General features: G+C 34.5%; 1 protein-coding gene across 1 annotated transcript in view; it reads left to right on the top strand.

The window, feature by feature from the left end:
• Positions 1-13985, top strand: part of sppl3 (signal peptide peptidase 3) — a 49196-nt gene extending 35211 nt beyond the window's left edge. The window contains exons 8-10 of the mRNA XM_051121067.1: positions 1868-2222; positions 8301-8410; positions 11772-13985. Of these exons, the coding sequence (XP_050977024.1) occupies positions 1868-2222; positions 8301-8410; positions 11772-11843 (537 nt within the window). The 3' untranslated portion in view covers positions 11844-13985. The remainder of the gene's footprint in view (positions 1-1867; positions 2223-8300; positions 8411-11771) is intronic.
• The last annotated feature ends 5067 nt before the right edge of the window (positions 13986-19052 follow it).

The raw sequence follows: 19052 nt of genomic DNA, 5'->3' as shown, positions 1-19052 counted from the left end.
TATATATATATATATATATATATATATATATAGTTAGTAATATATAGTTAGTAATATATAGTTAGTTAGCAATGGCAGTTTTTAGTTGAAAGACTCAAACTATTATTATGAAATAGATTGCCCTGACTTATAATAATATTATTATTATTGTTGTTGTTATTAATTTTAATTTTTTTTTTTTTTTTTTTATTTAAAAACAATTCTTTGTATTTCTGGGTAATCCAGTAAATATCTCACAATTTGCATTCAGTTATTTTATTTATTAGTTTGTCTTTCAGAAACAAAAAAATATTAAGTAACTTTTAATGGGGGGAATCAGATTTTTTTTTTGTTTTCTTTCTAATACAACCCTTTAAAACCTATTATTATTATGATTATTATTGTTGTTGTTGTTGTTGTTGTTTTTAATAACGCAATTATATATGTATAATTCAATGCAGATATTATTATAAACCATTTAGTAATAATGATGCTAAATTCTATGTGAAGTACCTTTTTATTTTGAGGGCGATCTGGTTAAGTTTATTTTCTTTTTAATTTAATTTTTCTCTCTGATACGAACCTTTTAAAACCTTTAAAAAAATAATGATTATATATATCAAAATGGCTATAAAATAATAATAATTAGTATTAGTAGTAGGGCTGTCAACGATTAATCACGATTAATCGCATACAAAATAAAAGTTTAAGTTTGCCTAATATATGTGTGTGTACTGTGTGTAATTATTATGTATATATAAATACAAACACATTCATGTATATATTTAAGAAATATTTTCAAGCATATATATTTATTATAATTTTTATAATTTGATATTATATATAAATAAAATAATTTTGTATATTAATAACATATTTCTCATATATATACACATTAATTTGTGTGTATTTATATATACATAATAATTGCACACAGTACACACACATATATTAGGCAAACTTAAACTTTTATTTTGTATGCGATTAATCGCGATTAATCGTTGACAGCCCTAATTAGTAGTAATATTAAAATGTTAATAATTATTAATGTTTTATTGTTAAAGACAAATTGCTAAATAAAAAAGAAAGTATAGTTTTTGTAATATGTTTTTATAGTAATTGTAATATTATTGCAAAATTAAAATCTGTGTAATTTTGCATTGCAACTTTAACTTTACAATACTAATATTTATGGCTTAATTTCTTCATTTTCTTCAAACCATACTGCGATTTATTTCAGTTTGATATCAAATAATTGTGCAGTCCTACATCATCATCAGTCTATATTGCTTTCAAAATGGTGTTTCCAGGATTTAAAAGCTTTTCTTCATAATAAGTTGTTGCTCGTCTTGACATGTTTAGAAAACTTGATACTTATTTTCATTCTGTCATGTTTTTTGTCACTCTCACGTGCAAATAAAGCAATCGTGTATAAGATTGACTTGTATCTGTCGTCATCATCATACACTGCTATGCCACTCCACCCAGCTTGTGCTATTAAACATGTAATTGCAGCTCATAAAACTCTTCCTGAAATATTCAAGGAATCCTGTAAAGGCTGTTTCCCTGTTTGCTTGTGAGTAGTAGTTTAACGGATATGTTTACGTCGATGCACACTGGGTTAAATGTTGTTGGAATGCAAACCCTATGACCCTTTGGTTGTCAGTCCACTATGTGAACCGCTAGAGCAAATTAAATAATTTTTTATTGCAACTCCAAAACGTGTTCCCCATCCCACCCCCGGTGCTGACTGTCGGGACCTTTTCGTCAGCGTCTCAAATCAGTCCAAACACGCTTACACAAGCCTGACATCACTCTCTCTCAGCGTCTTAAAACAGCAGGGCAAGCTGGTCTGTCCCTCTGACTCATCTCCTTCTCTCTCCGGTAGGTCTTCTTCTCCGCCTACATCTTCAACAGCAACGTGATGGTGAAGGTGGCCACGCAGCCCGCCGACAACCCCCTCGACGTGCTCTCACGCAAGCTGCATCTGGGCCCCGGCATGGGACGGGACGTCCCCCGCCTCTCTCTTCCCGGAAAGCTGGTGTTCCCGAGCTCCACCGGCAGCCACTTCTCCATGCTGGGCATCGGCGACATCGTCATGCCGGGTCTGCTGCTGTGCTTCGTGCTCCGATACGACAACTATAAGAAACAGGCCAACGGAGAAGTGCCCGGGCCTGTCAACATGTCCGGCCGCATGCAGCGGGTTTCCTACTTCCACTGCACCCTCATTGGTTACTTTGTCGGTGCGTATCGCAACAGTATCATCTGAACACTTGCATTAAAAAGGTGGATTGGGTTGAGAAGAGATGCAGCAGAAATTTTTTTCTTTCTGTATCATTTAGTCCTGTCTGTGCCTATCATCAGGTTATGTCATCCCATAGCGCAAAGTCACGTGAGTTTTTTGATGCTCATGGTAGGGATGCGCTGTATACTGGTACTGGAAAAATACCGGTATATATATTTTATGTCAAATGGTTTGATACTATCATTTAGCTTCCCAAATTGCTGCACAACAGGTAAATGTGACAACAGAACAACGCGATGGATTATCAAACAGACGAAACTCCATCAACGCGCTCGAAACTAGTACATAAAGACAACGGTAGAAGTGAAATTTGACATTATTTTGCATGCAAAACAGATAAAAGTAAACGAGCTGACCTTACTGCACCTGCATGCAAGCATTGCTATAAATCATGTGTAAGTCATATGCTTTTTCTTTGGCTATCAGAGTCTGAAATCTGAAAACAACCAGAGAGAGAAAGAGAGATGATAACGTGATTTCTACTTTTAGAATAACACATTACAGTAAAGCAACCTTTGTTCAAATTCATTAGGTAAGCTGACCTAACAGTATTACAGCACTTATTAATCTAGGTCAGGGGTCACCAGACAAAGTCCTGGAGGGCCGGTGTCGCTGCAGAGTTTAGGTCCAACCCTAATCAAACACACCTGAACCAGCTAATCAAGGTCTTACTAGGTATAGAGGGTATGCATGTGACGTCACCATCAGCTGGACTGGCTGTGGCTCCGCCCACTTAGTGGCAAAAAGACTGAGTGGCAGCATTGCTGCGAATGCTGCGACAGAACACACAGAACACCTGTAAAACTAGAACAAGCTTTGCGATTGACTGTACAAAGAGATTTTATATTTTTATAGGTATATTTTAACAGACTGCTGAAAGCTACTGAAAAGAGAAGCAAATTAATCGCTGCAATTCAAAGAAACAAATAATCTCCCAATCATATCCTATATATTGTATTGTAGTATATCGTATTGACAAGTCATCAGCTAAATATTTGCCATATTAATTTCTGCGTAACTGGATGTTTTTAAGTAAACACGGACAAAAACTATATACGTTTTTCAGCTGGACGATATGACAATATATATAACATTGATATAAGTGATCACCGGGGTTTAGACCAACCTATTTTGTATTTACAAAATGAGGTCACAGGCAAATTTGCATTTGTTTTCGTCTGCGTCAAAATCAGACACATGTAAGTGTTAGAAAACACGATTTCTGGCTGCATCAATAGTCATTGACCACTGGATATTTGTTAAGTTGTTAGGAACTTTATATCAAGTTCAGCAACCTTTAGTTTAAACTGATTATCGTTTGTTTTACCCACGTTTTCACATCTTCCCTATTAAATCTATTCATGCTGAAGGCTCTTTTGCCACTCAGTCCGGCTGAGGGGACGTGTCCCAGTAGGAAAGTGATGTCAATGCATACCCTCTATACTTGAAACTTCCAGGCAGATGTTTTGAGGAAAGTTGGAGGTAAATTCTGCAGTACACCGGCCCTCCAGGAACAAGTTTGGTGACCCCTGATCGAGGTCAATAATTGGTTATAAATGCTAAATTAACTAATACATGTTTAGCACCCCTAATACTAAACATGTATTAGTTCATTTATCATTTATAACATTTATTCTAAAAACAAAACCCATATGTGTTGACTGTGAAACACAATAGACTTTAACGATATGCACGACATTTTCATGTCAATCCTTGTTCATATTTACCGCAAACAATGCACTGTCACGCTAATTCTGCGTGCAACACAGACTTGCGGAAATGATCTCTGCACTGCTGCTGATACAGTGCTCCTGGAACGCACTGCCAGACCGCAACCGTGTGCAGCTTGAACGCTTTAATCCGTTAGCATGAGCGCAGAAAAAAAAATCTGCACTGCAAACGGAGTTATGTGAACGCGGCGTTATGTGTGTACGCGTCAAGTGTGCATAAGCACCCAGTCTCCAGGAGAGCGTGCGAGCGCTGAATGGTTAAACACTGGAAAGAATTAAAAAGAAATGCAGTTTATACATTTTAGCAACGATGCGACACTGATTCTATTGTGCAGGTAACAATTCCTGTGTCAACTGTGCAGCTGCTTATAGTCAGACGCGATGTGGTGATTGGAAGCCATTAGCGCACTTTTGAGAGAGAATGAGAGAGAGCGTGCCGTCATTCATTCATGCTTTTTGTGAAATTACGGCTCACATAAGGTTTTCAAATTACTTTATAAGTTATTTAATGAAGAAATATGAATTGTACCTCACCTTCAGCATTATAATTGTTTTACCCTTGCCAAAAAGAGACTGAGATGGTGCCACTGTGTGTCGTACCAAACCTGGCATGGCAATCAGCTTTATATCGGTTTATGAGATCGGCCTTTTTAGAGACCGCTGATCAAACATCCCCAAGCGATTATCGGCCGATACTGAACGGTAGCCGATCAATCAGAGCACCCCTATTTAGTATGTTAACATTACTTACTAAATTGTTTTCAGTTCACTTATCTTTTAAGGCTGGTTATTTATATCGATTTAGTATTGATTCTGAGGTATCACATTCTGGTATCATGCAGAAGCCAAAATTATGGTATCGAGCCATCCCTAGCGTGTGGAGGAATTTATTCGGCAGTTGCATTTCCAAATAAGTCAGAAACCATCTCAAGCGAGCATATAATGCATTGAGTTTCTTTTTGTGAATTAAGTTGGATAATGGCTGATGAAAACAGCTATTCTGTTGTTGTCCTGTCATTTAGTCTGTCATTCTGTTAATGATTTTGTCTGTCTAGTTTTCGTTTTTCTTTTCCATTTTAATTTTTCTAGACTGTTTTAATGGTTAAATTACATTTTGTTTATTGAAAAGCATATCCAATTAATTCAAATAATAAAAGCTTGCACAATTTAATAGAAATGTATTAAAAGTTTAACAAAATTTCATTAAGACACTATGAAATGTTTTATTTTTTTCCAAATTCTTTTTTTTTTTTTTCTAGATTCCATTTTTTTTTTTCCATTTTAAAGGAGTAGTTTACTTTCAGAACAAAAATGTACAGATAATGTACTCACCCCCTTGTCATCCAAGTTCCGTAAAAAATTCTGTTGTAAAGAAATAGTTTTTTGAGCAAAAACACATAAGGAATGCTCTCCATATAGTTGACTTCAACTCCCCCGAGTTTGAACATCCAAAATGTAGTTTAAACGCAGCTTCAAAGGGCTCTAAATGATCCCAGCCAAGGAAGATCGGTTAATTTCCTAAAAAATCTACAATTTATATACTTTTTAACCCTTAAATGCTCGTCTTTTCTAGCTCTGTGTATTCCGGTTCATGACAGTTAGGGTATGTCGAAAATCTCCCTTCTCATTTTCTCCTCCAACTTCAAAATCGTCCTACATCGCTGTTTTACCATGTCATTTTTTTGTAAGAGGGTGTTTGATGATCTTAGCACTTTTTTTTTTTTTTTTTTTTTTTTTTTTTTTTTTGTTATAAACACTGGGTCAGCACTTCTGCAGCGATGTAGGATGATTTTGAGGTTGGAGGAGAAAATGCGGTGGGATTTTTCGACATACCCTAACTGTCTTGAACTGGAATACCTAGCAGAGCTAGACAAGATGAGCATTTGAGGTTAAAAAGTATTTAAATTGAATTTTTTTTTTTAATAAAATAATCGATCGTTTCGCTAGATAAGACCCTTCTTCCTTGGCTGGCATCATTTATAACCGCTTTTGGGATTGTTTGAAGCCGCATTTAAACTACATTTTGGAAGTTCAAACTCGGGGCACCACATCAGTCCACTATATGGCGAAAAATCCTGAAATGTTTTCCTCAAAAAACATAATTTCTTTACGACTGAAGAAAGAAAGACATGAACATCTTGGATGACAAGGGGGTGAGTATATGTAATTTTTTGTTCTGGAAGTGAACTTTAACCTTTAAAGAGTTCACTCAAAAATAAAAATTCTGTTATTTATTATCCACCATCATGTCGTTCCAAACGCGTAAGATCTATGATCATCTTCTTGACACAAATTAAGATGTTTAAAATCCAGGAGCTTTCTGACCCTTCATAGACGGCAACGATACTACCACATTCAAGTTTCAGAACGCTAACAAGAACATCGTTAAAATACACTGTGTGCAGAATTATTAGGCATGTTGATATTCTGGTCATATTTTTTTTCCAAACACATTTTACCAATTCCAAACCACATCAGTCTTAATAACTACTGTCAATTTTGTATTTAATCATTTATATGTGATATATAATTGTCCGTGAAGGCTGGAAGTGAAAAACTCCTTATATTTAGGTGTGCAGAATTATTAGGCATGTTTTCCTTTACAGATAAAATGAGCCAAAAAAGATATTTAACCCAGACTGAAAAGTCCAAATTATTAAATGCCCATAAGAAGAATGCAATACTAATGCATTACAAGAATTTGCAAAGTTAAGTCTTGACCATTGGACAGCGAAATGCTTGTTGAGTCTGCATGGTCAGAAAAAACAGGTGGAGAAGAAAAGATGGATGTTAACTGCAAAAGAATTAGGAATTAAGGTGAAGAATTAGGTGTGACACCATCAGGAACCGTTTCCAGTTCTCCAGCGCCACCATTTTCCAGAACTGCAACCTACCTGGAGTCTTCAGAAGTGCAATGTGTCAGGTTCTCAGAGACTTTGCTTGGTAAAAAATCCTAAAAAATGCTCCTGACTTAATAAGAATAACAAGCTGACGTGTTGTTAAATACATGAAGACATTTTTTCTTTTTTTTTTTTTTATAGGCTTTATAGACAGATGAGTTGAGAGTGACTCTTGAAGGACAAGCATCACATCCTCTTGTACCTCTGATTCAAGAATTTATCTTCCAAAATCTGGCAGTAAGTTTTGGGAGTTCATGTTTAGTCTCTTATCCTGAAAAGTCTGACTTGCAGAGATGGACTAAAATGAACTCCCAAAACTTACTGCCAGATTTTGGAAGATAAATTCTTGAATCAGAGGTACAAGAGGATGTGATGCTTGTCCTTCAAGAGTCACTCTCAACTCATCTGTCTATAAAGCCTATAAAAAAAAAAAAAAGAAAAAATGTCTTCATGTATTTAACAACACGTCAGCTTGTTATTCTTATTAAGTCAGGAGCATTTTTTAGGATTTTTTACCAAGCAAAGTCTCTGAGAACCTGACACATTGCACTTCTGAAGACTCCAGGTAGGTTGCAGTTCTGGAAAATGGTGGCGCTGGAGAACTGGAAACGGTTCCTGATGGTGTCACACCTAATTCTTCACCTTAATTCCTAATTCTTTTGCAGTTAACATCCATCTTTTCTTCTCCACCTGTTTTTTCTGACCATGCAGACTCAACAAGCATTTCGCTGTCCAATGGTCAAGACTTAACTTTGCAAATTCTTGTAATGCATTAGTATTGCATTCTTCTTATGGGCATTTAATAATTTGGACTTTTCAGTCTGGGTTAAATATCTTTTTTGGCTCATTTTATCTGTAAAAGAAAACATGCCTAATAATTCTGCACACCTGAATATAAGGAGTTTTTCACTTCCAGCCTTCACGGACAATTATATATCACATATAAATGATTAAATACAAAATTGACAGTAGTTATTAAGACTGATGTGGTTTGGAATTGGTAAAATGTGTTTGGAAAAAAAAATATGACCAGAATATCAACATGCCTAATAATTCTGCACACAGTGTAGTAGATGTGACATCAGTGGTTCAACCGTAATCTTATGAAGCTACAAGAATACCTTTTGTGCACAAAGAAAACAAATAACTTTATTCAACAATTGTTCTGAAGATGAACAAAAGTCGTACGGGTTTGGAACGACATGAGGGTGAATAATTAATGACAGAATTTTCATTTTTGGATGAACTAACTTTTTAAGAATGTGTTTGATTCATTAAAAAGATTCAGAAGAGTCATTCATTCTGTAAACAGGCTGTATGTAATATTACTTGGATTCAGCACTTTTCTCCTGCAACATTTAATGATTCTCTCTCTTCCCATCTCAGGTCTTTTGACTGCAACCGTGGCCTCTCGTATTCACCGCGCGGCCCAGCCTGCCCTCCTGTACCTGGTGCCCTTCACCCTGCTGCCTCTGCTCACCATGGCCTACCTGAAGGTGCGTCTGTTCAAACCAACACCTGAATCTCCACGGGGATGCTATTGCCTCATTTCTAGGAAATGTTGAAACGGTGTCACCTTAATTTCGTAGAATCACCTTTTCCTCACCTGCTCAGAAGCAACACAGAAGTCTACATCCTTTCATTGTCAGGTTATTTGAGCAGGGAGTGTGCCATATCCATAACACTGTGCTACATTATTTATGTGCAAGCGCACACACCTGTGTGCGTCTCTGCGGGTAATTCGCATTCCTTCTATTGAAGCGCCAATTGTACGCCGGTTTCTTTTCACTGTGGCAGATGTTTTGTTCTGCATGTGTTGTAACATTATCTGATCCGTTCTGTGTAGTTCCGTCGTCATAGAAACAGCCTCTCTTTCCCATAGAAACGATCAATTGTGGAACATTTTTTCACATTTATGGAAGTCGAAATGCTGTTTCAGTAGCTATATGCAGCTTTATGAAATAGGAAGGTGGTTTTCTTTGACAATGGCCAAATAGTCACTAAACGGTTCATGCCAAGTCAAATATAATATAGTATATATAGTATGTTATTTTAATAACCGGTTTAGACATGTTTTAAAGCATGTGTGTGTGTCAAGGTATGCTGTAGTACTTGTTGGACGTGATAATCATCAACAAGATAAAATCATGTGTTTTCAAGTCTGTTACAGCACATTCCGTGTGCCTAAAAATAAACGGGGACAAGCAAATTAGGATTAGCAAAATTAAATACAAAACCCATCTACAAAAACAGGAAGCTCCCACAGTGTGTTTTTCCATGTAGGCATGCAGTTTATATTGCATTGACCTGTATTCTGGTTGGTGTAGTTGTTTATCATATTAAAGGATAAATTAGGTCTTTTGTTGTTGGTTGAATGGTTCAGTTGTGAGGTGTGTGTGTGTGTGTGTGTGTGTGGATGGGTGTGACCTTCATGGACTGAACAGGTGTAATCATAGATTATGTAAGCACAGACACGCAGGTTTGTGCCGCTTTCGTCAGCATTTCTGCACAATTTAACATGTTAGTGAAACATTTAACTTGATATCAAGTAAAGAAGATGAGGCAAAATAAAGGTTTGTACACTCGTATGCACAAGCCTCTTGTAACTATAACAAGACTAGCTGTCAGAACTGTCACGTAACACCTTAAAGTGTGCTGAGTGAGGTATCTGTAACTTTCTGTCATGCAGCCACAGACCCACTGACATTCGCTGTAGTAATGTGTGACTGTATCTCATCTTTGTGAGCTCTGATATGTTTGCAGTTTATTGCTCTGCTAATGGGTCAGATGAATATGCAGGAATGATGGGCACTGGGACATTGTGTTTTTATCACATGCATCAGTGTATTCACATAGACGGTATAATTAAACAGTGCACTTTATCTTACCAAACACATTTCAGACCAGATATAGTAGATGGGAAATTATATTTTTATTAAGTTCATTTTTATGCACAAAACATGTTATAGATTATGCAAGCGAAAGAAATGCAATGGGAAAAAAAGTTTTAAGGAAAAATGTAAATTAAAAAATAGGATAAAATAATATTTATTACTGGTAACAAAATAGTAACACGTTATTATTACTATTATTATTATTATTATTATTATTATTATTATTATTATTATTATTAGTCATAGTCATTGTAAATCTTTTTGGTAATCTTATTACGGGTTGTTGTTGTTGTTGTTGTTGTTGTTATTACCACTATTTAATTTTTTTTGATTTTATTTTATCACTTTTATTTTATTTTTAACTCATTGATTATCAAGAGAGAAGCTTTTAAATATGTAAATAATACTAACAAAATATTAACGTTGTTGTTATTGTTAGTAGTAGTAGTAGTAGTAATCTGGTCATTAAATAAAAGTCAGTAAATGGTTTTTATTACTGTTTATTATTATTATTATTATTATTATTATTATTATTATTATTATTATTATTATTATTATAACTACTACTTCTACTACTATTTTTATTTTATTTTCAACTCATTGACCATCAAGAGAGAGGCTTTTAAATATGTGGATAATAATAACACAATAATAATGTTGTTGCAATTTTGTTTATAGTTATAAAATTATTATTATTGTTGTTGTTGTTGTTGTTGTTGTTGTTAATTATTATAATAATACTTATTATTATTATTATTATTATTATTATTATTATTATTATTATGTCAATAAGTCATTGTAATTTTTTTTATTACTTATTATTTTATTATTATTATTATTATTATTATTATTATTATTATTATTATTATTATTATTATTAGTTTTATTACTGTTTATCATTATTACTATTTTATTTTTAATTTAATTTAATTTTATTTTAAACTCCACCAAGAAAGAGGCTTTTAAATATGTGAATAGTAACAAAATAATAACGTTGTTGTTTATTATGATTGTCAATAATAGGCATTTTAAATCTTTTTATTACTGTTGTTTATTATTATTATTATTATTATTATTATTATTATTATTCTTTTTACTAGTTGTATTTATTACTGTTTATCATTATTAATTTTAATTTTTTATTTTTTTAACTTACTGATTATTAACAAAGAAGCTTTTGTGGATAATGGTAATAAAATAATACAAGTTAAAAATAACGTTGTTATTATTATTATTATTATTATTATTATTATTATTAGTCATTTATAGTCACTGTAAATCTTATTAGTTGTTTATTATTATTACTACTAATTTTTTATTTTATTGCTGTTTATTATTTTATTTTATCTTAAACTCATTGACTATCAAGAGAGAAGGTATATATGTGGATAATACACTCAAAATAATAACGAGTTGTTGTAATTTATAGTCATTGTAAATAATCTTATTACTGTTGTTTATTATTATTATTACAACTACTATTTTATTGTACTGCTATTTATTAGCATTATTACTATTTTATTTTATTGCTGTTTTTTAATGATTTTAGTATTTTATTTTACTTTGTACTTTATTTCATGGTAACACTTCACGATAAGGTTTCATTTGTTAACATTTGTTAATGTATTAACTAACGAACGAAAAATGAACAATACATTTGTTACGCTATTTATCTTTGTTAATGTTAGTTAATAAAAATACAGTCGTTCATTGTTTGTTTATGTTGTTCATAGTGCATTAACTGTTAACGAACAACTTGTGATTTTAATAGTGCATTAGTAAGTGCTGAAATTTACATTAAGATTAAGAAATGCTGTAGAAGTACTGTTCATTCATAGTTCATGTTAACTAATGTTAACTAAATAACTTTACTCAGAAGCTGTGTGTTTGGATGTGTGTTTATCACTCAACTCGCTCTTGATGTGAATTGGTAGTAATTCTGTCTGGGTCTTTTGCTCCACAGGGGGACCTACGGCGCATGTGGTCCGAGCCCTTCCACGCCAAGTCCAGCAGCTCCCGCTTCCTGGAGGTATGATGCTGTTCTGACCAGCACAAGTTCCCATCATCCCTCCCTCCCGCCCACCAAACGGAGAAAGAGAGAGCGAAAGAGAGAGAAGGAGAGGTGTCGGAAGAGAGGAACTGCACTCGTCTTCTCATCATCCCTCATTCCCGTTGTCATCCTCCAGCCAGTGGATGAACAGCAGCACGCGGACTTCACTGCCAGATGGATTCATGCGCTCCAACCATACTCTCTTTGTCTTTATTTCCTCTACCTCTTTTCTTTCTCAGCTCCATTCCAACTTCATCACACCACCTTTCTCTCTCTGTCTCTCTCTTTTCCCCGTGTTCCACCGAACTCAGCCGCATTTTACCGGATCGCTCGTCATCTGGACGTGAACCGGAGCCGCTTTGAGCTCCGAGCGTGTTTCCATTTGTACCGTTCGGCGCCGTTACGGATTTACAGACTGAGATTTCTTTATTTACCGCTCTGTGGACGAGGAACGTAGATTCTGCCACAGCTCGGGATGACGATGACCCTATAAGGGACCAGCACACAGTAGAGGACAGCGTCGTTATTTCCCCTTCCTTCCCTCGTTCTCTCTTTCCCTTTCTGATAAAACCCAACCCGCATCCATCCCGATTTCCCTTTCTAACAACCCTTCCTTCGCAGAAACATGTATTTTATTTAGAAAGATTTTATTCTTGGCATATACAGAAATGATGCATTATAAATTGTGGGGGCGTACAGCTCTATGTATATATGTGTACACATGTATTAGGGGTTATCATGTTGAGGTGCGAGTGTGCGTGAGATCGCGTGTGTGTGTGTACGAACGGGCGAAAATGAATTGTAACGGCAAACGGTTTTCATTTCCTTACTTTTAGATCTCCAAATACGCATATTTCTTTTCCTTTTGCTCACTTCTTCCATAAAACTCATTGCAGTGGGTCGTTCAACTCTTTGGCCTTTGAACACAAGGGTTGGTGTGATTTTGCGTTTCTGTATGAATGTATGCTGTTACCTCCACGGCTCTGGATGGACCACTGAAGATGAGCTCTGCCGGGCTAACGGGGGGAAATGTTTAAGGATTGTACTAAGCTTAGTTATTTAAACAGGCCGAATTTTTTTCCACTAGTATTTCAAGCATTAATTGTTTTGTTTGTAGTCATTCCTTCAACCCAATTGGCTCTGCAATGATGAAACTGGAATTGAGGTGCAAGATTGAGTGAATGTGTGTGCGTGCGTGTGTGTGCGTTGTAGAAAATAATGCATTTTGCTGGCTCAGTCCGTTGAGGTTTGCTTTTGTTTCTTTTCTTTTTTCTTTTTTTTTTTTTGTTTTTTTTTTTGTTTTGTTTTTTTTACCTGTTGTTACCTGTTTTTTAATCTGTTAGTCGTCTGGCCTTGCATGTCAATTGTACAGCGTGTCGTTCTTCAAAAGCTGCGTTTTCAGGGCAACCGTGCTCGTGCGACACTCTGAAACTCTGAGGCGCAGACACGGGGTCGTGGACGATGAGTCGCACAAGAGAATTAGTCCGAGAGGGGGGTGACGAGACCGGACCGCTCTGACCCCCGCGGCCGGCTTGGACCTCGCGCGAAACATTGGCACTGCGTTGCCTGAATATTCAGTATGACCGTTTGCCTGGCAGTGGGCCTTGGTTAAACCTGAGCATCATGGACATCCCCCACAAACCTCTTCACTGTCCCTCTGCCACCCTTAAAGACATTACAAGAAAAAAAAGAACAATATAAATGACGATCATGATGATTGCATTGAAACTCAAATGTTATTTTGTTTTGTTTTTTAATGGAAGAGTGCTTTTTTTGGTTTGTTTGTTTTATCCCATTGTTTGTATTTTTTCTTTCACTTCCCCCCTAATGCTGTGGATTTTTGTTTTGTACTTCAATTTCCTTTTTTTTTTTTTTTTTTTTTTTTTTTTTTTTTCCCCTCCATCATCCTCCCTGCCTGCAGAGGGCGCTAAGCTCTGTTGGGCTATCAACATTAACAGCCAAAAGGATTCTGTATAAAAAAAAAAAAAAAAATCAAATAAATAAATTAAAAAGTGTAGTGAAATGTGGATCCAAATGAGCTGTACTGAAAACATTTCAGCTCTCATAACCTTCCCTTTCTTCTCCTTAGTCAGGATTCTGCTGTAAATAAACATGACTCTAACTGTATGCGTAAGCGGTTTTATTTCCGATTGCAGCAACTTCACATTTTTGCTACACTGTAAAAAAAAAAAAAAAAATTAATGTTTTTACGTTGCATTAGCTTATCGAGATCAGTTGAGCAACTTGTTTTTGTAAATGCTATGAAATTCAAATTTGTTTTAAAACTGGTTTAATGTCATTTAAGTTTTGTGAAAATTAACCTTGGTTACTATCTACCTTTTTCTTTCATGCAGAAGTAAGCCTATGGGAGAGACTTCCGGTTCATTAGCTGCTAAAGAGAAATAATGAGAAGAATAAAAGCGTGCGGTAAACGGTAAAACTGTTTGCTCTACAACCCAATGTGCTCATAATTAAGATAATATGTTAAAATAATATGGTGAGAGACAACAATTTGCAATGTCATTTAAAAATAACTGGAAACTGATGAGACCATAAACCACACCCATAAATTTACAAATGAGCGCATCCACTCTGGGAAAAATAAGGTGGGTAAGGAGGACATGACTTCTACACTCTGTCTACTTCCACACTGTAAAATAAATAAATAAATAAATAAATAAATAAATATATGCTTAGTAAGTCATGACAGCTTGTCATTACATAATTTAAAATATATATATTTACTGTACAAAAATTAACCATGGTTTTACTACAAATAAAAAAAAAAAAAACATGGTTACTATAGATAAACCATGGTTTTACTACACTAACCATAGTTGTATTGTATTTGTAGTAAAAATGTGGCTATAAAAATGATCAATACGTCAAGAAAAAAAAAGATGGTTACTTTTATTATAATAAAACCATGGTTAATATTCATAAGGGGAGCCAAAAGTTACTTGTAGGACTAAGCTCATTATACCTACAAAAGTATACTTAAGTTTTAAAGTAAAAATTTTTTTTTTTATTTTTTTTTTTAAAGCTGATCATTTCCATACTCCTATACTGCGTTGTGATTGTGCTGGATGATTACCTACGTGCAGCATGGTGATCATACTGGAGTAAAGAGTTTAGGGAAATGTTAAACTAACAACACTCTTAAAAATAAAGGTGCTTTAAAAGGTTCTTAACAGCATTGCCATAGAAGAACCATTTTTGGTTCCACACAGAACCATCTCTTTCTTACCTTTTCATAAATGTTCTGGGAACATTTGAATAATGTTAATGTTATATATTGTTCTGGGAACGTTCGACAAACAAAAACTAACGTTCGGGGAACATTAGGACAACTTCCTGGTTAACCAAAAACAAACCATAAAAAATAACCTTGGGAACTTTAAAATAATGTTAATGTTAGACAAACCAAGTCTAAGCTATGCTAAAAGTGCTACCGCCAGACCCAGAGACTGGCTGAATGGATTCGAAAACGGTCAAACTCAGCTGTTTAACTGGGGGAGTTGAGCCTATTTTAAAAAAAAAAAAAGTGTTCCTTTAAAGGTTCTTTATGGAACCATTTATCCAAAAAAGGTTCTTCTATGGCATCGTGAAGCACCTTAATTTTTAAGAGTGTAGTAACGTTATACAAACCAAAAACTAGCATTCAATTTCCTAGCTAACCAAAAACAAACCTAAACAAAATAATGTTCTAAAAACCAAAAAGTAACTTGCTGGGAACCCAAAGCTAACATTCTAAGAACATTAGATTAACGTTGGGAACATTATACAAACAAAAACGTTCTATTTCTAAGAAAACTGTCCTGGCCAAGCAAAAAAACAGACCTTAACCAAAAAAAAAACGTTCTGGTCATGTTATAATAATGCTCTAAAAACCAAAAGAAAAACTTTCTGGGAACTCAAAACGTTAGATCAATGTTCTGAGAACATTCTACAAACAAAAGCTTTCTAGGAACATTAAGAAAACTTTCCTTGCTAACCAAAAACAAATCTTAACAAAACAGCTTTCTGGGAATGTTATAATAACGTTCTAAAAACTAGCTTTCTAGGAACCAAAAGACAAACGTTCTGGGAACATTAGAATAATGTTAATGTTCTACAAACAAAAAAAAACTATTGTTCTGGGAACGTTCTACAAACAAAAACTAACGTTCGAGGAACATTAAGAAAACTTCCTGGCTAACCAAAAACAAACCCTAAAAAATAACCTTGGGAACTTTAGAATAATGTTAATGTTTTACAAACCAAAAAAACTAATGTTCTGGGAACATTCTACAAACAAAAACTAACATCCTGGGAACGTTAAGAAAACTATTTCTGGTTAACTTTCTAGGAACCAAAAACGAACTAAAAACTGTTATCTGGGTATATATTATTATTTTCATTCATGCTTTTTGGCTTTTGCGGTTATTATTTGCCGGTTCCTTGTTTCCGACATCAAATATCAAATATTAAAATATTTGGATAACTGGATTTGGGGCATTGCGGGAAATATTCTCACACGCTGAATGAGATGAGGATGTCAATTTGAATTTAAAAAATAAGTTTACCTGCTACAAAAAAAACTCAATATTGCTAACATGTATGAGAGAATTGTTTATTGTACATGCTTTGAATATGGAGAAACTGTCGTATCGTTTAGAAGCGTAATATTTGAATATTTGTGGTTCAACCCCGTTGTAAACACGTCTAGTTTAATAGTCTGGTCGTTAGTGGTAGGCCTATTTGTTTTTGATCCAGCTTCCAGCTAATTACTTAATTATTTTTAATGGGTTGCCTAATGAGTTCATTATTATGTTTTAGACCTTAGTTTCGAAATGCTGTTGATGGTAAGTCACTCATTTGATAAAACTCTTTTAAAACGTTCACTTTGTGACCACAAGGTGGCATTGTAACATCACTGCAGCTCACTCCTACGCCATCTGCCTCCGTGCCCAGTTACTCTATGATTCTGTGGACATTCATTTTAATTTAAAGATTGCTGTGATTTTGAATTAAGTATAGGCCTAATAAAATAATACAGTAACGCTGAAATTAAACGTAAATATGGAAAATATAACCAACACATTTGTTTAAAAATTAAAAGCTGTACATTTCATAAATTAATACGGGGAAAGAAGTGTCCTTCTAAATCAAACACCTACCTGGCGTTAATAATTCTCCGTGTTCAATTTGTCGTGGCGTAGCCAGGTTGTGACGTCACTTCTCATGCAGAGATGTGCTGAGGGAAAATGGCCGCTCATTCAAGTGTTGAGTGCTGAATCAGCCACTGCTAACACAACAAGAGAGAGAAGCGAGCTGAGGTCTGACTGCTGGGCCTCTCCAGCACACTAGTGCTGGTCTAACAAGATTCATAAGAAGATGAGCAATTTGTCAAAACGAGTTGCTAAATACAGCTTTTGGTTGAATGCAAATCTAACATAGGACTTGGAATATAGCTTGTTTGATTGATTTTTGAATGCCATTGACTTTTTGAGATGAATCAAACTACAAATAGTTTATTTCTGCAATAATGAAAAATGACACCGCACACTTAAAGAAATCATTTTAACCATGTAAAACATGACACTACTCAGATTTTTTAAAATTAAAGTGTTAATTAACCTTTAAAACAAAATATAGAAGAGAATCTACAAAGCGTATTCATACAGGTGTATGTTTTGTTTCATATTTGTGACATTGGACTACAAAACCAGTCATAAGGATTTTTTTTTTTTTTTCTGAAAGCTGAATAAATAAACTTTCCATTGATGTGTGGTTTGTTATGATAGGACAGTTTGTCTGAAATACAACTATTTGAAAATCTGGAATCTGAGGGTGCAAAAAAAAGGAAATATTGAAAAAAACACCTTTAAAGTTGTCCACATGAAGTTCTTAGCAATGCATATTACTAATCAGAAATTAGGTTTTGATGTATTTACGGTAGGAAATTTACAGAATATCTTCATGGAACATGATCTTTACTTAATATCAATGACTGGCAAAAGAAAAAATTATCTATTTGGCTGTTGCTACAAATGTGTCTGTGCTACTTACGACTGGTTTTGTGGTTCAGGGTCACAATTGATACATCAGATATTATATAGATAAATATGAGATCATACTTGGGAGAAAACAAAATCAGCTTTATTCAAAGGGCAAAACTGAGCTAAAATATGCAATTTGGTGTATTTTTGATTTTTAAATGGACAAAACATACAATAAAATTCTCTAAAATGTCTCTATATCATTCTATGTCTTAGTAAGATTATTTAAATGCTTTTTTGTAGGTTTTAGTTTGGAGGCAAAGCATATACAATGCGACACAATACAGTGCAATATTACTAACAATATAAAAATTATTTTTACATTTGCTGTATAAAAATCAGCAAAGAAAGATGTGTATGGCATGACCTGAGGTTTATGTTTTTACAATTATACTAAAAGTATCAATCAAATAATAGATGCTTGTAGTAGATTGTGTACAACAGGTTTTAAAACAAAGTTTTGCTCATAATTCAGAGTTGTTAGGACCTCACAGCATTGTAGGGTTAATCTGCTGGCCTTTGAAATTTCCGTCAGGGCATCAGGGTTGTGGGTGAGGGGGGTTATTGGGGGTCATTCAGGTCAAGCAAGTGTTAGAGAGACGCTGCGGCTGTGGAATTTCTAGGGTCCACCCCTGTTCACGTATTGGCCAGAGCACCCAAAGGCTCTGCAGTCAGGATGGCCGTGCCGGATTCCACTGGGACGGTGTGGATTGTCACATGTTATCTGTGGGAAAAATGGCTGAGGCACAGTACAAAGTTAACTGGGTGGGGAGTGTGTTGAATGGAAAGAGCGGATGTCATTTACACACATTTATTCTCTTATATGGGCCATTCTACAGAACTGGTACAAACTGCTGTCCCACAACCAAAAAATACATTTAAAAAGCATTTAAGTATTCAAATCTTCGATGTTTACTAAGATCCTTTTATTAAATATTAAATTATATTTATAATAATATTACTAAATATCAATTAATATCAATAATATTTAAAATATCAGGAAGCTTAATATATATAAAATCATGGCTGTCCAGAACCCTAACCCCTAAATTTCAACTTATGAAAATTATATTGATATCATTTTTGCATTTTATTCCATTGTTGTTAAAATATATATATATATATATATATATATATATATTTTTTTTTTTTT

The sequence above is a fragment of the Labeo rohita genome, chromosome 10 (assembly GCF_022985175.1).
Source record: "Labeo rohita strain BAU-BD-2019 chromosome 10, IGBB_LRoh.1.0, whole genome shotgun sequence".
Lineage (NCBI taxonomy): Eukaryota > Metazoa > Chordata > Actinopteri > Cypriniformes > Cyprinidae > Labeo > Labeo rohita.
The sequence above is the reverse complement of the archived record's forward strand: the minus strand, read 5'-3'. Positions and strand labels throughout refer to the sequence as shown.